The following is a 27,279-nucleotide window of genomic DNA, read 5'->3' as shown; positions in this document are numbered from 1 at the left end:
AGGAGCCCTTAAGCCCAAAAGAAAAAAATCTGAAATAACTATAACTACTTTTCTATTTGAATATGATTTTCATTACCATGTTCAAGAAGTGTTGCACTTTTATTCCATGACACTCTTTGGGCCTGTTTGCTTCCTGTTGAGATGCATCAGTACTTTCAGTCTTAATGTTTTAATGTCTCTGAGGTTCAGCAGCAGCGTTTTTATCTCTGATTAATGCAGTATGCACACAATAAGATGTAAGTCCTGAATTAAACTGTGAAATGTGCAACCTCATGAGCAGATGAATGAAAAACAGAGTGAACACACAGGAAAAAAGCAGGTTTTCAGTAAAAAAAAAAGTCTTTACTGAAAAATCTATGGTAATTTTATAATTTCATAGCATATGATTGTATAAACATAAACATAGATGGACATCAATGAAAATCAGTTACATAATGTTTAAAAATACATCTACTCCTCTTTTAGCAGGTGAGAGTAAAATGCTTTTAAGAGGTTAAAATCTTCACGTTTACATCAGTCAAAGGTCGACATACAGTGTTAAGTCATACAAGCTAAAATATAAACAAAGACAATTAGAAATCAATTTTAACTGTGGATTAACGTTTCATCCATTCATATCTGAGGCTGACGACACCAGTGGTCTTGAATGAGCTGACATGCTTGCGTAAGTTCTACCAAGACAATGACACATGAGGTTTCTGACGATCATACCGCACAGTACAAAGAAAAACTGCCTCCCAACACGTGACAAGTTGCTAGTAAAGGGTTGATTGCAAGTGCGGCGACTGAGTCTCTGAGCATCCAGCAACTGTGGGGGTGAAGATCAGGGTTTATCGGCTGGGAGGGGGGATGTTATTTGGGTTTGCAGCCTCCCCCATCGTCTCTGTGAGTGCTTAAGTGTAGTTAGTGGAGGAGGTATATATTATGGGGGTAGTTCAGTGGTTGTCAGTTAGACTAGAGACAGTCCACAAACTCAAGGCGGGTGGAGATTGGTGTGTCCGTGGTGAGCGATTGCGGAGTTGACGAGTGGTCACAGCCTGTAGTTACCGCGGAGGTAACTGGTTTTGATGGTAATGTGGTTTGCCACCACGGACGGACCGACAGGAAGCAGTGTCAGTGATGAGGACCTCCTCCCAAAAAAGTGTGGCTGCCTTAAGAGTTCTTGGCGACCATCTTCATCGTGATGGTCTTCACTTCTGAGTACTCCTTTAAGCCGCTTTCTCCCCTGAAAACAGACAACAGGAAATGGTCACAATGCTGCTCGTTTTATCTAAACTATCATCCCCTCAGCCACTTTGAAATATAGTGTATACACTGCGGGAGGCTCCTGATGTAGAAACATCGCAATATCCTCTTAGATGAAGATTTATGTGATGTTAAGCAATTTCTGAAAATAGCCTTTCAAAGCACAGAGTCAGTATTAGTAATATTTAGTGGGCAGGAAACCAAGTCATACTCACAATTCACGTCCATTGCCAGACATCTTATATCCTCCAAATGGACACTGTGTGCTGAGAGCGTTGAAGCAGTTTATCCTGGGAAATACACAAAACATTGATCACTCTTGTGTGTTTGACTCATGTGGCTTGCTGTTATAAAATGGCACATAACTTTGTCCAAAGCGGTAGTGCTACAGCTGCATGCAGTAAGACCGATGTTAAAATGTAAAGTCTTTGTCATCGCTGTTTTGGAAACCATCTGGGTTTAACAACATAATTCCATCATTATATAACAAACACAGCTGAGAGTTGTCAGGTTGTATATTTGTGAATTCACCCACTGCAGGCGCTTGGGTGGGAAAGAAAGACTGAATGGATGCAAAGAAGATTGAAGTTGAGGTCGAGTAGAAATGGGAAAACTTTTGGATCGGTGCAGCCTAAAGACAAAGAGTTTCCAGCCATACAAAAGTCTGACTGAGAAGATCCTAGGAAGGACGGGGGAAGAATTCTGTGCTAGGTGAATTTTTATACGGTAACCCTTAACACAGAGAGACACGATTCAAACTGAGGAGTTGTGGCTGTTTGATGAGCAGGTACTAAGAGATGGTAGAGAGAGAACTGACTTTGAACAGAACCACCAACAATGTTTGTTTACAATAACTTGGTAGTAAACCCCTGCATCACACACTAGTGGTCATAAAAATGGTCTTTATATTCCAGGTTTTATTTCAAATAGTATACATTTAATACCTCTAAAATGCATGTTTGGTCGTTTTGCATTAATAATCTAATAGACTTAAGAAAATGTCAACTGGAGTTTACCCAAAACTGGCCGTTAGTCCGAGTTTGTAGCTGTTGTGAGGATATCAAAAATGCTAGTAATATCGTCAGAACAGCAAGTTGGAGTATATTCATTCAAACATCACAGCTCAGAAGAAAATGACAACAAGTTTGCTGATTTCATCAACCTCCAGTTGTCAGTGTGGCGGTTAAGTATCCATTGATGTGCAACATGTGTGAAAATATGCTTATTCACCTGAGAGTTAGATGAGAAGACTGATACCACTATTATGCCTATAAAGTAAATACGAAGCTACCACCAGCAGACACCTAGCCTCATCTATGGTGATTTGGTGAAGGTGTTCTTGCGACGTCTACAAAAGAAATCTAATGATCAGACTTAATTTTAGATATAGGGCTAAAGGAGAATTCCTCAGGGTGTCACCTTAGTCAACATGCAAAAGTCACATCTATAAGATCAGGAGACGACTGAAGTCACTGCTGTTTGTCTGTCAGTCAAAAAACGTCTTCGATGACAAGCCGTCATTGTGTTATTTGGTGTGATGTTGTTTGTAATAGCCAGGATTTGTGGAGGGGGAGAAGATGGTCAAAAACGTCTCAAGGTCCCAAAACAAAATCCTCAACAGATGAAGATAAGTTGGACGGTGAATGATCAGCACTCAGAATGACGGACGAAGTAGGAAAATGTTTCCTCAGCTGGCAGAGGACTGCAGTCAAGTATGACATGTGGTGAGAAATTCTTGGCAGATGCTGCCTGTTAGCTATACGTCTACGCCTGCTTACAGCCATCTGCAGGTGATTATAGAAGAAACACGACTTCAGGTGAAATCAAGAGGTGATGTTTTATGACCATTTCATTTATACTCTACTCATACACTAATTTATACATAATTATAAAATGAGGGTGTCGATTTACATTTACAAGCTCAGTTTTTGCATCGTTGTCTTGCACTGACACGTTGCTTTTGATATATTTACATCTCGAATGTCTGAGCTGAGGGGGGAAAAAAGTGAAGAAAAGGAAGGAAAACATTTCTTTGTGGCTTGTGTAATGATAGTGAGGTGGCACAGAGCCAGTCAACAGTTCCTGGATGCCAGAGTCTTTTCTGAGATGGTTGATACTTTCCACATGAAAAATATTACTTGTTGCAGCTAAAAGAAAACACAGCAGATGAAACTTACCAGACAGTGCCAGCCTGCATGGCTGTGGTCACGGTCATGGCTTTGTTGATGTCATTGGTGAAAACAGCCGCAACAAGACCATAATCTGTGTTGTTGGCTCTTTCTATCACTTCCTCGATAGTTTTGAACTTCATGATCTGCTGGACGGGGCCAAAAATCTGTAAGCAGATCAAATGTGAAGGTTTGTTACTTTTTCATATTATGATATCTGAAACACTTTAGCACTAACAGTTTTAAACGCAGAACATTCGCTTGAATAAAATGTTTTTTATATTGTGGTATCACTACTTTCACTTGACTAAAGAGTACCACTTCCTCCACAACTGTTTTTCTTGCAGGTATACATGCATTAGATGTGCTGGAGCTGACAAAATCCCCAGTTGTTTATAGCTTCGTACCTCCTCTCTGGCGATGCGCATGTCATCCCTCACATTAGAGAAAACAGTGGGCTCAATGAAGAACCCTTTCAAGCCCAGAGCTTTGCCTCCGCACTCCAGCTTGGCTCCTTCACTGATGCCACTCTGGATAAACTCCAGCACACGATTCTGCTGCTCCCGACTGATCTGTGGGGGAGGAGAAGACACATTACATCAGATCCCCGGGCCGTGGAGATAATTAAAGAAAGGTCGGGAGAGTGGAAGATGCATCGAGCGATAAAAAGAGAAACTACTTTTGTGCTGAACTCACCTGCGGACCCTGCTCAGTAGTGGGATCAAATGGGCTGCCGACTATCCTCCTCTTGGCTCTCTCCACACTCCTCCGGACAAACTCATCATATATGGGCTCCTCCACATAGATGCGAGAGCCTGCTGTGCAGCACTGGCCGGCATTGAAAAACACGCCCTGGTGGGCCTGCTCTACAGCCAGATCCACTGAGAATAAAATAACAATTGGTCAGAAACTACCCCATTTTTTTAACCTCCACCAAGGAGGTTATGTGACCGTTTGTTGGTTGGTTGGTTTGTCAGCAGAAAAACTACAGAGCAGATTTTTTCGAAAAACTTGAAGGGAGGACGTGTCTCAAGATTTCTTTTACATTTTTGTTAAGTTCTCAGGGTATAACGTATGGATCTTGTAGAAAAAAAAAGGAGGTAGAGTTTGAAGGGGACAACCGCAGGAGGTATGTGCTCTACTGAGCACCATCATAGGTTAAATCATGAGTTTAATTAATAACTTATGAATACTGTTTGATCATGAAAAAGGTCAGCATTTAATCATCTCATCTACACACAAAAAACTGAGTGATGTGTGGAGTATATCGTTACACAATTTGCCCACATATTTATTGGCGCTATCCTGTGCAAATCTGATACCTGACACCTGAGAGACAGGACCCTGCTGTTGCACACAAAGAGTTAACGGACCCCTGTGATTTATGGGTCTCGGCTGAAGCACCCGACGGAGTCAGGGCCCATTCTCCTGATTTACAGGGCCTGGGGAGCCCCTCTCACGGCTGCTGAAAGCATTTGAAAGACTCGCCACCCCCAGTTTGGTGAGCCACTTAGAATTTATATGAAACCCATCCATCCACAGGTTTTCATAGCACTACAAAGCTCTTGAGCACGTTAAGATTGTCACTCCATGTGACAATCTGTGTTTATCCACAGACTGAGGTCCTGAAAAGGGGAACTTAACAAAATAATGATAGTGACGGACCACCGTGTGAGGGTGACAGGTAAATGAAGCTCTGAATCAACAACAATAGTTGAAAACTTACTATCAGCATCAGCAAAGATGATGTTGGGGTTTTTTCCTCCCAGCTCCAGCGTCACTCTCTTTAGGTTAGTCTTCCCAGCTGCTTCTTGGATCAGCTTGCCGACCTAGAAGAGGAAGCAGATCAGGGGTTTACTCAGAGAGATGCAGGCCAGATCAGTAAATCAGCCGAAGCCATTAAAATAGCTTAGAGAGGTTGGTTAGCTCCAAACAGGGAATGCACCGGCAGAGCAGCTGAAACATGAGTTCTCCAAACACACAGAACAAATATCTATTACAGGTTTTCTGGAGACGGCCACAGGAAAACAAAAAGATGTATCAGCCGATTATGGAATCTGATGTCTAATGAAGGGCAGGAAGAAGTAACCACAAGGTGTGTGGGTGGTGTTCTGTGATCCGACTATTTGAGACAGGAGGGGGGTTTGGTATGAAACCGGTCTGGTGTGTCAATAAAGGCGACGACAAGGGATCTGCTGTGGTTTTTCTTTATCTTTCTATCGTCCCTGTTTCCTCTTTACTCCTTATCACGGAGGATAATATCAAATAACAAAAGGAAAACCAACAGATAAAACACTGAGGGACAGCATTGCTTGATATGGTCATTGAGTAAGCCACTTGTCTTAAGAGACCATACCAGTCTTTCTGCATGTTTACATAAGTAAAATCTTTGTTGACCATTTTCAAACACAAGCTATGAATTTTTAGATTCTTTCATGCTTCATTCTTTTCATTTGCTTTGCCGTCAGTGGCCGCCATTGACTTTTATTTGTTTTCTTATGATGTGAAAATAGACTAGCAGACTCAACATTTGTGTATTTTTTGCGTAATCTGCATTTGTTTCTGTTATATGACAATGTTATGACATTATTATCATAATAAGGCAGTTTAAGTCTGTATTTTGATTCCTCACAGTTACGATGTCCAGTAAATGCCTTGCAATCAAAGACAAAATAAACTCAAACGGTTTTGGAAACTTGTTCGTTAGCAATGATGTAAAGTATAAATCGCTTGTAGAAGATAGGCCAAAACATGCAAAACAGCTGATATTGCTCTGTCAGGGATAAGTTTGACATTTTGGAAATTATACTTCTTTTCTGGGAGTTAGATGAGGAGATTCAGCAGGAGGTTAGCTTAGTTTGGCTTAGCTTAGCACTAAGACTGGAAACAGGAGGAAACAGCTAGCGTGGCTTTGACTGAAGGTAATCCACCTACCTTCACTTCTCAATCTCACTGATTACACACAACCCCCCGTGAAACCAAAAAGTTGTCATAATAGCCTTTTTATCATGTATAACAAGCTAGTTAGCGAGCATTAGCGGTACTGTGCCCCATTTTCCATTCTTCAACAGTTTTGATAGTTGCCACTTGGTGGAAAAAAACAATGGAATTCCACATTTAGGGGCTGAATGTCATCGATAACACCTCACACCTTATCTAATGTACAATTCTATCAGCCAACCCTCAACAAGAAATCAAATGCACTTCCCACAATGTTGAGCTGCTCCTTTAATACTGATAGAAAATGGCAGTGTCAGTGATGATGTGGTCAAAAGTCTCAGCAGTGGAGTGAATTAGCTGCTCCAACAGGAATCTTTTCCATGTTACAACATATTACATTAACTCTAGATAACAAAAAGATAACAAGCCTGAGAAACCCCGCAAACCTCCCTCACGACACTACACCCTAAACAAGTGTTCATCTTCCTGTTACTCATACTTTCTGTTTTATTTTCCACAAAGTACTGACGGGATAAAGTGGGAAAATACCCTCCAAAAACCCCCACCTACAACATGGAAAAGTCTCATATTCTCTCGCTATATTCTCTATTGTTTAAGTGGCTATAAGATGATATAGCAGAAAACAAAAGGGTAGAGCGGAATCAACCCTGCGTTGTGGCTTGTACTGTAAGTAAGCTGTATAAAAGCAACACAATACTTGGCCAGGCTTCATGTTTCTGATGTGTTTTGTCTGTCTTTGATCAGAAACACAAAGAGGCTGACTAAGGGGAGACTAGCGTGTGTTTATTCAAGGGTAGAGGAATCACGCTGGGCTGCAAGACTCCTCCGTGTGGAGTCATGGCCACATGTGAGTTAGTGCAAAGGATGAGCTGTGGCCCTGATATCCACCTGTAGCTTCACGACCACCTTCCAGCCTGTGAGGAGCTGCCGTGGTCACCCCCCCCCCACCCCCCGCTACTACAGTGCGGTGACTCACTGTCTGGGCATCAGCCGTCTCTTCCAGCACTGGCTCATTCTCTCAGTAATTGACTCCAGATCACATGAAACAACAGGAAAACTAGTTAAGAAGAAATGGGCCACTCACAAAGGAAATGTTCAATCACGACGTTATGATAAAGGAAAGAAGATGTTGCCAAGCTACAGGAAGTACCCCCCAAAAAGGCTTTAGCATTTTGCATTTGAGGAACCTCTGCCTACAGGAGGAGGCACAAAGCTCAACAGTATTTTTCATATTCTCTAATGTCTCACGCATATGTAATGGAATCTTCTATAAAAATGTTTTCCTGTTACACCTGAACTAAAGTAATTCCATAATTCAAGCTGTTAATGATCCCATATTGGTGTGGCGGTGCGCTGCGAGCTGGTGGGACACACAAGGCGATCACCAGGTTGGTTTATAGGTGTGTGATGTTTCTGAACTCCTGTGGAGCAGATGGTTTCTGGGAGAAAAAGAAAAAAGTGACCTCACTGACTGTCCGGCCTTCTCCAGTGGGATTCACAGGAAGTGCCTTTTGGAAGATGGCCATGATGTCACACTGCTGCCTGATGCATCGCTCCAAAAACATGTTGCTTGAAAGCATCTCCACTGAGTCCAGGGAGTTTTGACAGATGCATCATCTGTGGGTGCCAAACTGATTCTCTTCTCTCTTTGGTCTATACAGATGGGAGGCTTCTTTCGAACTGTCAGACAATCCAGCGATTAACATTCTTTGTAAGTCAGGGAGGTGGGTCATCAGATTTGTCAGAGCTGTTGTTTTCAATTTCCTATACAAGCTACTTGTGGTTTCTGTGACAATTACAGAACTGAACTCCAATTTTCTGTGAAAGGGCACAGACTGGGACAAATGTTCCCCGTGGGTCATACAGAGAGTGAGCTAATAGATTAAACAAACCTCAATTTGCGCGTCACATCTGATAATTACACAAGACAGCTACAGTCGGGAGAAACTTTATAAACTTTGACAAATACCATCTATAACAACTTCTTCATTATTTGGGCCTTGTTATAAAAAAAGTGTGTTGTTTCTATCCGTCCCTGTGTCCTAGGTAGTGAGATCTGATCACAAGTGGTCACTCGAGACGTGTTGCAAAGCCAGGTGTGAACTGACCTGTCCACTTGCGACTGGATCATCCGAGACGTGTGTTCATGCCAGGTGTAAACAGGCTAACATGCACGCTGATTCTCCCACGTGCCACCGGAGTCTACACAGACACCTCCAGAAACCAAGTCTAATCTGGACATCACATAAACCTGGCTCATGTAATGCAGATACATGTGAAATGCAGACTGGTCCCATCATAACATAAATTCCACATTAGTGTTGCTGTAAATGGCTTTACCAGAGGGGTTCGTTTGCAGTTAGAAATAACAGATGTTTATAAATGATCTGCAGAGAAGGAATCTGCTGTCACTCTGGCTGCTCCCTGGAATGCATGTGGACCGCAACACCTCGGAGCGCTCAACACCTAACATGGTCTGTCCTTGATGATTGAGCTTGCCATTAACTACTTCCCTGTCCCTGCAGAGCTGCAAGGGTTTATCCCGTGTGTGTGTGTGTGTGTGTGTGTGTGTGTGTGTGTGTGTGTGTGTCCGTCCTGACAGCGAGCTCAATGACAGACGTTAGTTAGTCCAGCAAAGGAAAACAGAAGAGGGGCAGCACTTCAGAGAGATGTGTTTGTATACTGCATGTGTGTGAGATAAAATCAGAGCCCTCCTGTCACAAGCGGTAATGACAGGGCACGCTGCTCAACTAAGATGTTTATCATTTAGACTTCAATACAGGCACACAACGTCCCCTAATTACCCAGCCTCGCTCTTATGCTCTGCACATGTTGGCCACTGTGTCACTTGCTGACAAAAAGCAGGCATTAGACAGCTGCTGATCTGAACCACTTTATTAGAGAAAAGTACCTCGGTTGATCCCGTGAAAGCCACTTTGTCTATGCCCATGTGCGAAGCGATTGCAGCTCCTGCCGTTGGCCCGAATCCTGGCAAAATATTGACGACTCCCGGTGGAAACCCGGCCTGTCAAAACAATATGAGAGGAAACAAGCTTTAGCGGAGATGACAGCAGAGCCAAGCAAAACCACAGGCGGTGTGGGGGAATCCGGACCCAACCCAACCTCCCTACCAGCAGAGAACGCACTGAACATCAAAAAGAAGAAGGCAACAGACAGATAGTCTCCAAAGTGAGGCGAGGTCAGAGAGAACAGGGGGAAGACAGGGAGGATGTGGACACTGAGATTTGTACAGCGTTATTAGGTTTCTCTACATAAACTTGTGATGCATTGTTCCTATCCTGCTTAACCCCATCATGTGTTTACCCCTAACTTACACACTCAATGACCCTGTACCTACTATATAATGCACTGCACATACTATGTGCTTGAATTAGTTGTATTTAATGTTTTACTGTCCAAGCTGCACTGTACATGAAGCTCTGTTATGGTTTGCCTATGCTTTGTGTGTCAGTGGTCTTATACGTACGTACCTAACCTAAAGGAGCAGTATGTAAATTATCTCCAGACTGTGAGAAAGTAAGAATTTGGACGTTGTGTTAAAGAGACACAGTATCTACTGAAGATAGCATGCTTAGCTTCCAGTTGGGACCAACTAACTACATCGCTAACTGTGCTAACTACATGGCTAACTGAGCTAGCAGTAAGTGGTTCCTCTCTTTATATGTCACCAGCTATTTGTTTGACGCATGAATTCAAGAAGGGGCCAATTCTTATATAATAAGGTATACGTATGAAGTGTTTGATTTAATTCAAAGAAGCATCTTTTCCTAAACCTAACCAAACTGTTTTCACAGTGTTGACCACGTGACCACAAGGGGCACATACATTTATGTTGTTGTGGCCTGTTCAGTCTTTCAGGTATGAAGACAGGTTGACTAAAATGTATCTAATCTAGATACATCTAATGAATCTAAATTCAATCTAGTCCACTTTCACTCTAGTTCAGTTCACTAGAATGGTCTGTGTTAAGATTTGTTTCAACTTAACATCGTTTTCATCTCAGTTATTGTGAAAACCACAAGGGGCCATGAGGGTCAAAGCTTTTTTTGTTGTGTTTTGCCTGCCAAAGCCACCATAGAGTCTGCTCACAGGGAGGTATGTTGACTTTTTAAAGTGGAATTTCTGGACACTTTAAGTACCATGTTGACCTCTGTTGTACTGAGGCAGCTGCAATAATCTCTGATTAAAATTTCATCACCTTAGCTAATTAAATCCAAACTATCTGCTAAAAATGTTCTGTTGTGATTTCAGTGAACTGGCCCTTTAAGCTTTATTTATTTATTTTTTTAATGACTGATTCTGAAAGGATGCACCAGATATTCAAGTGACACTTGGTTAAACATCTGCTTTTTGTCACCTCGTGGTTACACTAACATTAGACTATCCAAATAAAGTGTTTGCCAGATTCCCAGTGAACTTTGTGTTCTTGGCAAACCTGTAAGTGATTCTGATTCAGTATGCTGGAGCTTTAACTTTGAACATGTGAACTCATTGTGGCTGGCAGTGAGCGATCCTGTCAATTACCTCCTTGACGAGAGCCGCAATGTACAGGCAGGTGAGCGGTGTCTGTTCGGCCGGCTTGAGGACAACAGTGTTTCCACATGCGAGCGCTGGTCCCAGCTTCCATGCTGTCATCATCAGAGGGAAGTTCCACTGTGCATGACACACACACACACACACACACACACACACACACACACACACACACCGGAAAAAGACATCATGCATCTGACTGACACACTGGGTGGTCACAAGTCAAGCTCAATAACTCATCGCTCTTAAGTCACTTACTCTCATTTTCACTCTGTCTAAACATAGTCAAGTGAGAAAATGTTCTCGGCACTTGTACAGTATTTTCTCTTCCCACAGTATTCTGAGAAAGCCGGGAAATTGCAACACATGTGCAATAAACCCATATCACTGTACAACACACAGGCCTGTGTTATTTCTGCTTTGCACAGGAGCCCATGGGGCTCAACGCAGAACCACACGCTTTCTGCACTCTTGCACAATCAACAGTGTCTCTTTCTCCTTGATCTTTTACTCCTTTCTCACCATTCTCCTTTCCTCAAAACCCACTCTATGAAATCCCTTTAGCTCACTCTTCTGCCTCGCACGTCTCCGTCTCTATTACTCAAGCTCGCTGGCACCGTTATTTTTGGGGCTTACCAGCAGGATTTAGCCGAATAAACAGTGACTGTCAGGGAATTACCGGAAAATGCAGAATGTGATTCAACAAACAGGCCAGACTAACAACCGACGACATCTCTTTTTAAACTTTGCAAATTCGCTCTTATCTCTTCAAGCCCTTGTGTCCATTTGTATCCATCATGCATGTCACTTGTAGGAAGGGGGAAATACTCACAGGGATAATTTGTCCACAGACTCCAATGGGCTCATATCTGGTAAATGTCAGATACTCTCCATCTGTGCAGGAACACACATGCATGAACACAAACACACACACGCACACGAGAAACCAGTGTTAGTCATTCCGAGCTTTAGTAGTTTAAAGCCCGAAACACATGAAAAATGTCAGCACCTGATACCCCCGCTGTTGTTGACTCAACATGTTAATTTGTAAACGAATCCACACACAACATTCCTGGTGACTTTACCCTGGTGAGAGATTACATTTCCTACAGCGCAGGCATGTGTGTAACAGTTTTAGGTCATAGAGATGGGTGTTATGCTGGAAAGGTTTGCTCATTCTTCTTGCATTACTTAAGTAAAAGGAGGTACTTACTGAGGGTGTGCCATGCTTGTTCATTCCCCACAAAAACAATTGATATTGAGAAATGTGTGTTTAAATTTGTTACAACAGTCGTCAGCTGATGAAACATTGCCTAATACTGCGTTTGGACTGGAATGATCAATGTGAGATGACAAGCCAGATAATCATTTTCGGTGTAACAATGGACGCAACACTGCAGTAAAGATTCCCATATGTCAAACTTGTTCCTTATTTCTGTAGTGGATGTAGGGCCTTTCCAAACAGTTATTGTTTGGAGAACGAAACTATAAACCTATTAGACAAGAGATTTTCAGGAGAAACTCGGGTATCTTCGAGCTTTGTTTGAAAGTATGACGCCTGCAAATGACTTATGTTTCAATTTGGAACGAGCAATGTAAGCTATACCGGACTGCGTAGCCAAAGGTGCTCCACACAATGACTCTCCCCATTCATTTCACACTGTTTGCGATAGAGTCGAACACAATAAGCTCGGCATAACGTGCGAGGCGGAGAGATGCTGAGAGGTGGCTGCTGGTTAGATGTCTTGCACTACATCCCGACAGGTGAACAAAAAAAATAGCAACTTGCATCCTACAGGCTACAGGGACACCTTTGTTTATGTTCTCTGAAGGTCTACTAGTGCAATAAAGCTCAAACCAAAGCTCTGGGAAAATGCTCACCGGGGTTGGTTTGGCAGCAGCGAATAAGAGAAGCTTTTAGAGGGACATTACAGTGGTATCAGCAGATTTCCCATGTCCTTTCTCTTATTCTATTTCCTTTTTTTGTGCTTCCTGTTGAAACAGACATTCAGAGTTCCCCTTTTTCCACCTCCCATGTCAGTAGCGATGGCAGCCTCCTCAGGACAATGATAGCGTTTGATTTGATGGCCAGTTTAATATGTTTGCTGAGTATGGGCCTTAATTTTTCTTCAAAACCATGTATTTTCATTCGACTTAATACCCCAGATTTCTCGAATTTGTGCTGATTAACATCTCCATAATAACAAAGGATCAAATGATTACGTGTAATGTATAAGGTTGAGCATTTTAGTTTCTTTCAGGTCGTTGTTTTGGTTTTCTCACTCATGTTGTTGTTAATAGACAGAATTAATGACTAGCTGGTGAATACAGTGAAAGATTTAGCAGCTAAAGAGCCAGATGTTTCCCTCAGGAGTTGGTAGGGACCAAAACAGAGCTCAAGGAGAGCACCCAAGACACTCTGTTGCGTTGGTGGCAGTGGGGTCTTGTTTTCCACTGTGTCTTTGGGTTATTTGCTTTTTCTTAGCTTAGCTTGCTCAGTACAGCTAGTAGGCTAATTTTGTTGAATGACTGAGATACAACAATAATTAGGCTATTTTTCTGTGGTTTTACTCACTACAGGGGAACCTGTGAACACACCTTTCAGAGATTTAGGTTGGGTGATTTCATATGAGCTGGGTCTAAAAAAACACACGCTTATGTTTATTTGTTTGTTCCGTCATGTCACGACCAGGAAACATCCAACTATTTTATCATTTATCTTTAAAGGACAACGGGAGGATATTCAGCAGCGGTGCGGTTCACATCTGAGATATATACTTTACATGTTGAATTACTACTGTTGTAAACCTTTAAGTTTACTTCTTATTTAATCATTTTGTATTTCATTTTATTAAGATTTCAGTATAAGTCTGTTGGGATCGGGCCGCTTGGCTTTTCACTGACGGGGTTCAGTGTTTCTGAAAATGTAAGATCCAATTAACTTCCATTCATAAAAAAATGTCCTGTCTTCATACTGTTATCAATGGAGTATATGACAAAAAACAATTAGCAAAATATCACATTCCTTTTTATCTATGTTTTACTCAGTGTCCAAACTTTTTGGGATCATGGTTGTCACAACCGTTGCCTGAAGTAAATGCAAAAATGAACAAAACCATGATATAAATAAGGGCTCCTGTCTTCAGGATGTGACTAGGAAACCAATTTATGATACAGTGGTTTTAAGTACTTAATGGTGACACAGTCCAGTCAAAAGTATTTTGGTTCGATATCCAACCAATCCAGTAACGACTCAGCCTCACCTTGTCCAGACACACACGACTCATCCTACTAATCTTTTAATAATAATCTCCAGGCTTTTGTCCATTTCACTAAAACTCTGTTGTAGTCATGGAAGAAGGATCTTACCCATTGGAATACAAGTGCCGTGGATCTTGTCTGCGTATCCAGCGAAGTACCTCAGAGTCTTTATGGTTCCTTGGAGGTCCACAAACAGGGTGGGCAGGAAAGGCTTCCCACTGTTCAGTGACTCAATAGTCTGAAGAGAGACGGGGGAGACGTTTTGAGAAATATGTGATATAACCTTGTGATCCTCCATAATTCCATACTGTTCCAGTCTTTACGCTCTCCCAGGGGTGAAATGTGACACCAAGATAACACTAAACCACAAATACAGCCCCTAAGTTACATTTATATGTTCTCTTTAAGGCAAAGTAAGTTTATTTATATTTCTTAAGCACAGAGGAGGCCCAAAGTGCTTCACGGGAGGCATAAAAACGCTTTAATGGGCAGGAAAACCAACTAAATAAAACAAGAATAAAATGTTATAAACTGACTAAGAAGTAGTGGTTGTGCTACAGGTTCAATGCAGCTACAGCACTGTTATAAATAATAAAACAAATCGGGTAGTAACCCAATGTAAAAGAGGACACATATACACATTCAAACATTGACAGATGGGGGAAATGCCAATATTGTGCTTTCTTACCGCTAGATAGACACTGTCTCGCTCCACCAGGTCAGCCAGCTTGGCAAGAAGACGACCCCTCTCCGATGCATCCATCCTTCGCCAAACGGAGCCCAAAGAAAAGGCGAGACGAGCCGCCTGCACCGCTTTGTCAACATCAGCCTGAGACACAAGAAAGAAACATAATAATCAAACCTGAGACAGTAGACAGGTGAATGTGTTGCTGAACTAAGGAAAAACCAGAGCGACCGCAAACCGCCTATATGCTTCACATTCATTGCTCAATTCTCTGAAAATCTGATTTTTAGAGGCGGGGCATGATTTCTGACATCACAAATAGTTTGGAAATCAATCCTGGTTCAATATTCAGCAAACAAAAATGTGATGTGAAATGTCCTCCAGTGCACAAACACTGAGATGGACTTCACAGTGACGTACGAGACATCTTGTGAAAACTTTAGCATGAGCTTTGAGTTCTGTTCGCATACTGTTTCAATGGCACAATCTCAATCTGCCATGCTGGTGTGCTGTTCCTGGACCATCATTGCAACTGACCAATCACATTTTTGTAATGTCACTGCCCAGAAAAATACAAACACTGATGAAGGGATCCACTCTAACATATACTAAATGTTGAAGAAGAATAACCCTGTTGTCAGTGAAAAGGAAGTGACAGAAGATGCTCTGCTGTAGAGAATGTACCTTGTCTGCCTCCTGGACCTCACAGATCTGCTCTCCAGTAGCCGGGTTGCAGGCAGGAAAGACCTTCCCGCTGACAGAGTCCTGCCACTCATTGTTGATGAAAATCTGCAGGGAGGAAAATGCAGGGTTTTTTTTAGATGAAATGATGGCTTTGGATCATGAAGGCAACGTGAAGTAATCTTACAACCTTACTCAAACTGATTTCATTTGAAGCAGCTGAGTTTAAGTGAGAGATCCTGACTAAATTCTTTATTTTTTTCAAAGTATTTCTATCATGTGAAGCAATGGTTTCATTCCACCCTGTTGGCCGAGCAGCTCTCCCAGGCTCTTGTGTAATGGATATGGGAGAATCTCTGGAAATCTGGACACAGATTCCTGCCGGTCCAGCATTGCTCTCTGGGGAGTGCTCCACCATCCAGACAAAAGGGGTGGGGGGCAGATAAATCCCTATCAGACACCAGACCCACACCCACCCACCTAACCATCCACCCACCCACCCCCACACTCGCAGACACACGTTTCACAACATCGCTGCTCGTTTACGAGATCATAAAACACGTGCCGCGCTCGGTTTCTGTGATGCGTTAAAGCGAGTCTTCCGTTAAACAACCGCCTGGGAAACGGGACACACTCAACATCTGAAAGAAGGAAAATAAATGTTTACAAAGGCGAGAATCATTTGAAACCCGCTCATACGCTGACGACAAAGTGGAACAAAAGGAAACGCGATGTGTGATTGGAAATCGCAAATATAGGCCCGTCTTGCGCAACAGCCCCTTTCCTCGCTGACATGTTTGGATCCATTAGGCAGACTACTCACACACTGTTTTTAATGGCTGTCAGTCTGCTTGATGGATAGAGTGCAAGGAGAACATCTGCTGGCACAAATCTATCCCTGTGTATACATGTGCTCTTACCGGCCTTCGACTTTAGAGAAGTTCAGGCGCACCGTGCGCAAAAAAACCTGAGCGCCGGGTTCAAGTGTACCGCCGGCCCGATCCTCCCTGAACTCCCCGACATGTTTACCTCCATAAACGCTCGCCTTTAAGTACTATTTAATTGGCTGTAAACTGTTAGCAGTGTTTACTTTAGGGCTGGTATAAAATGCCAGGGAGTCTGAAAACTGTTGGAGCAAACACATCACCATGCCTCCCTCCTCCTCTGCCTCCTCCTCCTCTTCATTCCCACGGCTCGCGGCCTCATAATGTGTACCCTGCGTATGAATAACTCACATGCAGACGTTTAAGGTGCTCAGTATCTGCGTGTACCATCCTGCAAGAGCCATTGCTCCCACCCCCCACGCACCTTTACGCACACACAGGCCGGAGTGGCTTCTTCTTCTTCTTCTTCTTCTTCTTTTTTCTTCTTCTTCTTCTTTCTTTTTCTTCTCAGGGGCCACCTTTAATCTGACGCTCATTAAGAGCACTTCATAAAATTGTCAGTAACGATAAGGAGCAGAGGGCCAGCTACAAAAACAGAGAATCCTGTAGAGCACTGAATTAGTTTTTAAATTTATAGGGGCCACTGAAGTGGGGCACCCTAAATCAAGAGGAGCCCCCTGACAGCCTGAACAGTCCGAGCAAGAATGCAGACCGTGGGTAGCTTTATGCATGGCGTTAACCCCCTCTCACAAGACACTGCTAAAGGAGGACGGATGGAGCTGGAGAACAGTGGAGCGAGCCGCCACCTAAATCATGGCCAGAAAAGGACAACTGTCAGCCGCCGCTTGGCTCGGCCCTCTCTCTGAGCTCGGACTGGTGTTGGACTTTTGTCTCGTTCCATTCACAGACTTGATTAAGATGACAGCACCGAGGCGTAAATCAACTCTCAAGGTTTCTTAAAATTGCTTTTTGGGATCATTTGGATGAGGCGCAAAGAACACAAGAATGAAGTGCACATTTTCAAATGATAAATAGTGTTTTTCCTTTCCCATTCCCCGCGGGGTGGATGCTATCGCTTTACATCATGGTTTCGTGTTTACAAAAATCTACAGAGGGGGGTGAAAGTATTCAGATCTACCGAAGTACAAGTACTATTACTGCACTAATGAACCACTGCAAGTGAAAGTCCTGCATTTAAATCTCTCACAAGTAAAAGAAAGAACTATCAGCTAAGTGCATTTAAAATATGAAAAGCTTAAGTGTGCTGCTTTGAGCTCAAGGTTGAGCTCATTTTAACTATTCAAATGTGATGTTGGGTAGTTTAATCTACAGCGATGCATCTTATTCTATAACATCATCATATTTTTGTCACAAGAGCCACATAAAAAAAATTCAACTATTTATGATCTCAGAAAAACAAGGTCTTCGGCTGCATATTTTCAGCCAATCCCAGATGTTTTAAAAAAAAGTTTATTTATTAAAAAAAAAAAAAAAAGTAATCTGACATGGAACTTGTAACTCAAGCTGTCAGACAAATGCAGTGGAGTAAAATGTACAACATTTGCCTGTGAGATGTAGACCTGAATTAAATGGAAATACTGCATTTGTACTGCGGCACAGTACTTGAGTAAATATAAGTGTTGCATGAAGTACTCAAAAGTCAAACTTAAGTAGAAGTGAAAATAAAGTGTTAAAATACTTCTTTGATAAGACTGAAAGTCAGCCTCATGAGGTGTAATGGAATAAAAGTCTTGTAGTATCTGATTTTAACTGAACTTGAGTTAATTAGGAGTCAATATTAAGAATTTTTTAGATGACGCAGCAGACAATCTGTAAAGTAACTAGTAACTAAATCATCGATATTGGCAACCAAAATGTAGTGGAGTAGCAGAAACACTTGGGTTAAGTTGTCCTCAAACTTGTACTTAAGTGCTGTACTTGAGTAAATGTATTTAGTTACATTGTTAGATTTTCCTGAAAAAATCAGTGAGTACCTAAGAGATTTATCTTCGGTGTCCAGAGACAACATTTTCAGTATAAACAGTTTTCTGCTTGTTTTTTTTTTGTTGTTTTGTTGTTTGTTTGTTTTTTATTTAGTTTTCAAACGTTCATTTACGAAACCAAAACATTCAAACTGACAGCGGGCGCTGTGATATGTGACACCTGACACGTAACGAGGATGCCTGATGTGGATTAGAGCAAAGCAGTAAGCATATAGGTCAAGACTTTTCTGCATGGGCCACAGGGCAGCTGCAAAACATTTAGCAACTCCCCACGCTGTTCTGCAGAAGCTGTCAATCATCATCCAGAGACAGAGAGAGAACGAGAGAGGGCGACACAGAGGATCGCCATGGGGACAGTGGAGGGATGAGACAGGATGTATGGACAAGATCGTTCTGTTCAAGTCAGCCACTAATTGGTGCCCGTGTTTTCATTCAAACGCTGGTGTTTGAATCGCCGTCGTCCGTCACAGAAAGATTTACACACTAAAAGTACAATAGCTGTGAGCGTCCGTTCGTGATGCTCGCAAAACTTTGCGTGATTTTTTTTGTGACAACTCTTTTTTTTTTTTTTTAAGGAGTGAACTGTAATAGGAAGCAAGTAAAGCCAAACATATTTTCTGCAGCTAACAAAACATCTGTTTGGCTCTTTGCTTCTTCTCACAGCTCGGATGGTAACGGCTGAAGGAACATGTAAGTTCTGACTTTTTTTTTTTTTATAAGAGAGGGGGAGGGCCTGTGTGAGAAGGGGGGGTTATGCATATGTGTGTGTGTTTATACACAACACGCCAAGATTCCACAGCCAGACGGATCCTACCCGGGCACCTGCGATACTCGTCTGCGCAGGAAGTTTCATATCCTCCCCTATCACAGGACCTCTATTTCCTCTCTGGTTCTGGATGGGTTTCAAAACTCTTATAATTGCCGCTGTTACAAGTGAGCGGAGAGAGAGCATGTGAAAGTGGAGACCAGCTGGTGTTTTTTTCCCCTGCTCCTCTCCACATGTCTGACACCGCGGAGCCTTCGTTGTTTTTCACTCACACACCCACAGACAATGCCACCCTGCGCTCCCGGGTTTGGCGAGAGTGACCTCGCTGTCACTGGCTGGCAAACGTCTTTGTCTCGTCGGTGTGTGTGGGCAAAAGGGGGTTTCGAGTCGTTCAGTCTGACTCAGAAGTTATGTGAGAAGCCCCACTTTGACATGCGGCTGTAATTACAAACAACTTCTTATTCACTTTTTTTTTTTTTAGTTGATTCACTCTTTTAATGCAGTAGTCAAACCGCAACAGATGTTGCACATCACTGGAGCTGCAGACAGCTTTATATTAAAGACTTTTTCACGCTTGTATCGTACCTAATTGCTTAAAAGTGTCTTTAAAACCGCAAGTGGGATATTAAGGTTTGTTTCATAAAAGCTGAATGCAAACGTTGTGGGCATATTGTTAGTCAATAAATAAGTATTTTAAGTTAAATCTCCAAACTTTTGTCTCCATTTTCAAGTTTCTCAGAGAAGCAAAATACCAGAAAAAAATAGACTTTTTAGATTCAGTATTAATATTATTCCCTGAACATAATATATCAGAAGCTGCTCTAAAGTCTTGAAATGAAATGATGAAGACTGCAGTAAGCAAAAGATGAAGGCTACACAGTTTGACTTTCATGAATCAACACACACAAAACCTCTCCTGGACGCCTTTTTTTTTTCTTTCTTTTCTTCTTTGTTGCTTTGAACGTCTGAGGTTTGATGGGTTTCCTGTGTACTTAACCATTCTTTAAATCTCAGGTCAAGCGAATGTTTAAAGAACAGTAGTTTTACTCATGGGGATCACCGGGTGAGAGGAGGAAGTAATTTTTTAAAGAAATGTGGCGCTTCTCCGCAGACAAATAAACACGGAGGAGAAGCACTTGTGTCTCCGCTGTTGTCCCGAGAAACAGGCTGCTCCGGCTCCAAACAGATTTATGAAGCCCCGTGTTTTTCACAATGACACCGTAAGGATTTACACGTTCCTTGTCAGGAGGGGCTGCCGACTGAAGGTATGGGAAGTTAACATGGTAACCTCGCTGTCACTGCTCTTCCTTAAACAGTGATTAAGAGACAGGGGACATGATGTTGACGTGTCTGCTAAGATGGTAATTTACACTCACTGCCCGAGTAGGCATTTCACACCAACGGACATATTAACGGCGGCGCACACTTACCCTGTCACAACCCAAGAGATGTGTTTTAGAGAGTATGTGGCTGTGTGTGTGCCGAACAGGGAGATTGTGTAAGCAAAAAGGCCAGAGAAGGAGGGATGGGGTTGGGTGGGGGTGGGGGGGGTCCTCGCTGTGCTCGTTGTGATAAATCATTTAGGTGCACGGTATCCCCTAACTTTGGCTCTGTTTGATCTTGATCGCAGTAAGATGGCGGTTTTGAAGTGAAAAACTCCAGAACCGCAGGTCAGGCTCTGGCGAGGCAGGGCCACTAACCCACACAGTGAGACAGGGTCATAATTTACACCCCGGTGGACAGCACCTAGCATCAGGGAGCCCCAAGCCTCCATCTGTGCTATCTCAATCAGTGACAGATTGATGGAGCCTCTTATTCATCCGAACTGAGTAGATGTCTCTGCATGGACGGCTTTTGCAAATACACGGGCCTGCAGCGGGCAGGTTCTGCGCAGGTTCCTACGGTGAAAGTGCACTAAAGCCACCATGAGCAAAGCAACAAAGAAAATTTACAACTGTTGATTAGATTAAGAGATCTTTCACCCAGACGGAGAGCGAGGCCACAGCGGGCCTGATCCCTCAGCCTGGTCCTGGTTAGGTCTTTATAATCGAGGGACTATTTTCTGCCTTATTAAAGAGTTAGGCAACAATGAAACTACAAACTACACTTATAAAAAAAAATGCAGATTTTGGGCATACACACTCTTATTAGAGGGCTAACTGCGATGTAATACTTCTAAGGGTTTGCAAAAGGCTCAGCGTGCTCACCTTTCACTTCGAACAATAAAGGCATTTTACAGACTGCTCCTTCAAAGCAATTTGGCAACGTTACTTCAATTCCCTGTAAAATCTGTCCCACTAAGTGTCTGCTCTAACAACTCATTATCGCCGAATGGTGTGAAAAACCACAAAGGCCAAAAGCGTCACCCACCAGAAAAGAGCAGGAAAACTTTCTCCGTGCGCCTTAATTATTCACATAACCCAGCCTCTGCTCTCTCTCTCTCTCTCTCTCCTGCCACAAGTGGAAAACATCAATAAATAGCTATCATGGCACTCTTATTTATGGCTTCCTTCGTGGTCCTATCAACCTTTAAACTGTTTCTGTCTTGTAACCCAGCTGTTGGAGCCTTCCAGCAATAGAAACGTGGGGGTAGGGGGAACGGAGAGAAAGACTTTCTCCTTTTTGCTTTTCAGCGACAAAAGAAAGGTTGTGCGAAAACTACTTATTCAGCTTATAGACTAATAACAGAACTCTAATCTCAGAGGGGAAGATAGCTTTACTGATACAAGCAATGTGGCATTGGCGGTGAGGAGTTCATGACTCGGTGAAGAGGACAAGGGGCAAACGTTGATTGCAATCAGCCTTTTATATCACACACTTCCCCGCTGCAGAAGCAAACCTGTTAAGTAATAATACTGTAATCAGAGTGGTATCTGTGATTCGAAGGGTCGCTCACATGTAATCTTTGCATTGCAAAAATAAAGGGAAAAAAAAAAAGAAAGAAAAGTCACGGTGACTTGATGACTGAAGATTTTTTGAGTTTCTATGAACGTTAGAAAAAGATTCACATTTAAGAACAGAGCAATATAACTGAGGAGAGTCTGTGCAGCTCCATCCACCCGCCCTGCAGGCCAGCGAGCAGGGCTGGTTGTTCCCCTGCAGCCGGTGGGGTGGAGAACAGGAACAGGGTGTGAGGACAGCCCACGCCAGGGGTTCCCATAAATCAGGGCCCTTCTGCCCCCTATGTCCACCAAACCAACAGGGACTGGATGATCCAAATTCCTGGGGGTTAATTCACCAAGTCGCTCCCTAAATTTCTTCCTGTACACCTCTCGTCTCGTCCACCCCTTCGACTAACACGCTGCGCTGCGAGGGGAACGGAAAAGCTCTACAGAACACGTACCGTCCTCTGTGCAGCGGCAGCAGCAGCGTGCCCTTTGCTCTCAAAACGCCGAGCGTTTGTGTGAACACAGAGCAGTTAAAGCACTGATTGAACTTCCACCACACTATCGTTAATGTGTCCTCCAGGAGACGTGGCATTTTTCGTCTCACAATCATAAAAAAAAAAAAAAAAAAACACCAGTTCAGCAGCTAAAAAGACATGGTTTTTTTTTTCAGGAGCAGCAGAACTGCAGCGGGGTTACATCCTCAGACTGATAATGAGATGTTACAAAGGACCTGATCTTAAGACTTAAAGTCACTTCAGACTGTTTTCAGTGTGCGCCTGTGTTAAAAAAAACATATCAGGACACTGCAGAGATGTTATCAAACAGGCAACAGAACATTTCACATGAGAGCAAATTTCACAGAAAATAGACTGGATGTGGATGTTTTACTGATTAATAATGGCTTTGTTCAGTATTTGTGCAGCTGTTTATATAATACAGTGACAAAATGTTGAGGAACTTACTGAAAACAGGACTTTTCACAGAATTTTTCAACTTAGTTCTAGTCTTATCTGCAGCACGGTTTGTTTCACGACTCAAATAAAGTTCACCTTTCATCCACCCACATACTTCTGTGACTGCAGGGCGATAATTTGCACTTCAAATGCTCAAACGTTTCTGCTGTGGACCGACCTCGCTGTCAGATAATAATGAGACTGATTTAAATCACTGCCCAATTCTTTGGACTTGACTAACCTGTGTGTAGTGTAAACTGCTGTGATTGCTGTGGCAGAAAGAATTTCAGGCTGCTCTGTTTATACACAAACTCAGCCTTTGCCACTGATCGCTAAAATCACCATGAGCTATGTAACATTAATTATGTTAACAAGTTTACAAGCTGGGGGAATGGCACAGGAACCACTGAGGTGAGGCGTTGTGATCAGGGCGGAGGAGCTGAAAGATTTGCTGTGTTTCAGTTTGGTATTTTATACTTTACTGACTTCTTTTATGGGAAACTTTAATTGATAACATGTTTGATTAATTGGCATTCCATCCAGTGAGCTGAGAGGAGGCTGGCCTGTGTCTGAACAGAGATCATTATTTACTGTGATTAGTGTTTTTAATTCTCTTTGCACCTGGAGTGCAAAGTAAATTAAAAACACTAATCACAGTAAATAATTATGCTTGTGAGCATGTTCTTTTAATATATATTTAATCTTATATATTTTAAAACTTTAAGCAAAATCAACACATATTATTTAGTTTATTTAAAAATAAATCAAGCTCAGACTTTGACACGCCCTTATAAACGAAAGTTTTCGCGCCTGTTGTGGACTTACTGCAATTAAACGCGGCTTAATTACACACAAAATACAATTATTGGTCTTTAACATAATCACACATTTGAAATGACTCCAGTTTGAAAATGCGGGCTGACATCTCCCCTCTGTTGTTCTCTCTTTCTCTCTCCCTCTCTCTTTTTTTTTTTTAAAAAAAAAACCAAGTTAAGTGAAACCAAGAAGAAACGAAACTAATCAGCTGTAATTCTTTAAAATATCACGCGTTATTGATCTCGCCCGGAGCTTATCGATCCCTTCACGCTGAGCTGCGCCGAGCACGTGGACGCACAGAGACTTTTCCTAACGTGTCAGCTTTAAAACTATCAGCCCTGAAAGAAAAATCTAAGTTTTTTTTTTTTTTTTTTGCTCCGGAGGCTGATCGTCAGCTCCAGCCCTGCGAGGAGCAACACGGCGGACTGATAACTGAAGCTTCCCCCCCACCACCACCGCAAAACACACTCACGCAGAAAAAAAGTTTAGCTCAAGAGGGAAAAAAAAGTTTTGGGGGACTGAGAGACACACACGGCCAAACACACACACACACACACACACACACACACATCCAGGAGGAAAAGACGCTGCGCCGTGACGCGCACAGGCTCAGCGGCTCGGACGGGACACAGACCTTGGTGTACTTGATCTCCGGGTTGGGCACCGGTGAGGGCATCAGCTGGAGGGATGCCATGAGAGCTGCGGGGTCGCTCTTCACCTCTCCGGGGATCTCGATCTTACTGGAAGTCATCTCGGCCGTCTCTCTCTCTCTCTCTCTGTCTCCCTCTCTCTCTCTTTCTTTTCTCTCTCTCTCTCACTCGTCTGCTCGTCCTGCTGCGCCTCTCGGGGGTTTTTTCAACAGATTTCTGATTAGGACTTTGGGTTCCTTCCTGGGTTTATAGCCAGGTGTCAGCCGCGGTTCATTTTCATTGGGCAAGAAAAAAAGGGAAAGGGCCGTCCTTTTGAAAATTAAATCCACGCATTTACATAAACGACCTCCGCCATGCGTGTTTGAGGAGGAGAAACACATCCACCCCACCCACCTCACACTCCCGGTACACCACAGCTCTCCACTGCTTTCACTCCACAGCAGTTCACAGCTTTTTTTTTCTTTCTTTCTTTTTTTTCTTTTTTTTTTTTTACCAACACTTAGTCAAATAAAATAAAATAAAAAAAGTGGTTCCAGGGAGGAGATCACCTTCTGATCTTTGTGTTTATCACAGGTGTGGAATCATGTGAACTCGATGGATCAGGAAGTTTTTTTTTAATCACTTTTCTTTTGCACACACACACACACACACACACACACACACACACTCTAAAACTAATGAAGCCAATATACAAAATCCCCCCTTAATGTGCATTTAGCAGCTGTTCTGTACTTTTTTTTTTTATCACATCACGACCTTCATCTTACAGATTAGACTTTGCTCAGTCGTCACGCACACGTACACGTTCAAGATTTCCATGTTTTCAGACTGCTCTCCACATTAAAGGTTCACTTCTCTTTTCTTTTTCTTTACCTTGCATAAGTAATGAACCAACTTGTTTACTCTCCAAATCACACATTCCTTACGCCACCATTAACCATTTCCTAAGTGGCATAAAGGTGTCAAACCACTTTCCTCACCCCTGTCCTCTTTATTTGCCTTACACAACCTCCTCACCGGCCTAAGATGTTATGTAAATGCGGACTATAGAGGGATTGCTGCTCCTCGCTGGGGTGTTGTTGGCAGAGATTTGTCCTGCAGGTGATAATTCCTTTTTTTCCTCCTTACCCCCCAAGAAAAACTTCCCAATAAACATCCACCAATTAGCTGTGAGCGAGCCTGTCTCCGAGGGGAAAAAGAAAAGGAATTAAAGAAAATCCCCCCCTGCAAGACCAACACCCGCATTCAGGAGGCCGCGCAGGTAAACAGTTAAAGGGTGAATCCGGAGTTTATTTGAGATTTAGGCTGCCAGGAGTAACGTGTGTGTGGATGAGTCGTGTAAACACACTCTCACACTCTGTGATGCTCTTTGAGTGGCTTTAATTCTCTCATAACTCCTCGACAAGGACAAAGGAGTGTGGAGACAGATGTAGGGCCCATCATTTGCAAATCCCCCCCACCACCTCGGAGGATGTCGTTTCTCCATCAGCACATCAGCCTTTTTCCCCCCCTCTTCTTCTTTTTTTCTCACAGCATGGGCGACACTCTCAAAGTGTCTGTTTCACATCAAAGACGGGACGGAGCCTGAAACTGTGACATTGATTAATGCATTGAAAACATCCCAATCCGCAGCCTGTCGCCTCACCTCTTCACAACGCGCAGCGAACGGAAGATAAGACGGGAGACACGAGGGACGGTGACAACACTTCAGCTCAAATGTATTCATGGAGCTCCCTCTGTTGGAGGAAGGGAGCCTCGGACGCGTCAGAGTCACTGGCCAACTTTTATTTTTCAAAGTTTTGAATAATGTTCAGCAGCAGTTTGATGAGAGAGAGAGAAAGAGAGAGAAAGAGAAATAGGATGGGATTGTCACAAAAAAAGGAAGAAAGAAGGCAAGAAAAAGGGGAAATACGATGAAGTGTGATGAGATGACTGAGGAGGAGAGGAGCCGCCGCAGCTGCAGGGGAGATGGTGAGTGAGGGAAACATGATGAATAATGATGATGAAATGTGGATGTGGAATTCTTTTGGAATTTAGATTTATTTTGTGTTTTTCTGTTTTAAAGTCACAACGAGATTTAATACCCTAAACGCAGAGGCTACATAGTCCCACACAGATATGATGTATGTTTTTGTTTTGTTTGTTGTTTTTTTTTGTTGTTTTTTTTTGTTGTTTTTTTTTTTTAAATTTCTTTCACATTCTCTCACATTAACGTTTCAGACATGTGTTGAAACCTAAACCTGCACCAGGTCCTGATGCTGAGACAGTGTGAGGACCGACACCAGCTCTCATTAATTCACATATCTATGTGTGTTTTAGGCTCCGGAGGAAATACTAATAAAAAATTTAAAAAAATAAAAAAAATCATTTCAGCATCCAGCAGGCTTAATAAATTAAACCATCACATGCAAAAGGTTCATACAAGCGAGTCCACAGCCTAGTATTTCTGTTTTTAAACTTTATTTTACTGAGGTCTTAATAATGTCTGCGCAAAATTCACTCAAACATAATTTGAAAAGATATTTTGGCCTGAAATGTCTTAAAATCCCCCCAAAAATCTCAAAGGAATTTATTATTATTATTATTATTATTATTATTATTATTATTATTATTATACCATAATAATATAAAATATTATCTTAAACAAACTTGATGTGTAATGATGTGTGAATTTGGGACGATAATGATTGCATGTGGAATTATTTATTACATATATATATTATATTTATAACACTGAACATTTTCCACATGACGGTAGAACTAC

The 27,279-nt window shown here is 42.5% G+C and overlaps 1 protein-coding gene across 1 annotated transcript; it reads right to left on the bottom strand.

The window, feature by feature from the left end:
* Positions 1-353: 353 nt before the first annotated feature.
* On the bottom strand, positions 354-24,765 carry aldh1a2 (aldehyde dehydrogenase 1 family, member A2). Its single transcript, XM_037095895.1, has 13 exons — positions 24,500-24,765; positions 15,559-15,663; positions 14,878-15,018; positions 14,298-14,427; positions 11,761-11,822; positions 10,920-11,048; positions 9,286-9,399; positions 5,140-5,242; positions 4,110-4,294; positions 3,821-3,985; positions 3,423-3,580; positions 1,461-1,535; positions 354-1,225 (listed from the first exon to the last, which is right to left on the bottom strand). Exons 1-13 carry the CDS (start codon positions 24,614-24,616, stop codon positions 1,153-1,155), a joined length of 1,557 nt encoding a protein of 518 aa, XP_036951790.1. The 5' UTR covers positions 24,617-24,765; the 3' UTR covers positions 354-1,152.
* Between the last annotated feature and the right edge of the window lie 2,514 nt (positions 24,766-27,279).

Source organism: Acanthopagrus latus, chromosome 4, assembly GCF_904848185.1.
Source record: "Acanthopagrus latus isolate v.2019 chromosome 4, fAcaLat1.1, whole genome shotgun sequence".
In the NCBI taxonomy this organism is placed as follows: domain Eukaryota; kingdom Metazoa; phylum Chordata; class Actinopteri; order Spariformes; family Sparidae; genus Acanthopagrus; species Acanthopagrus latus.
This window is presented reverse-complemented; position numbering and strand designations above follow the sequence as displayed.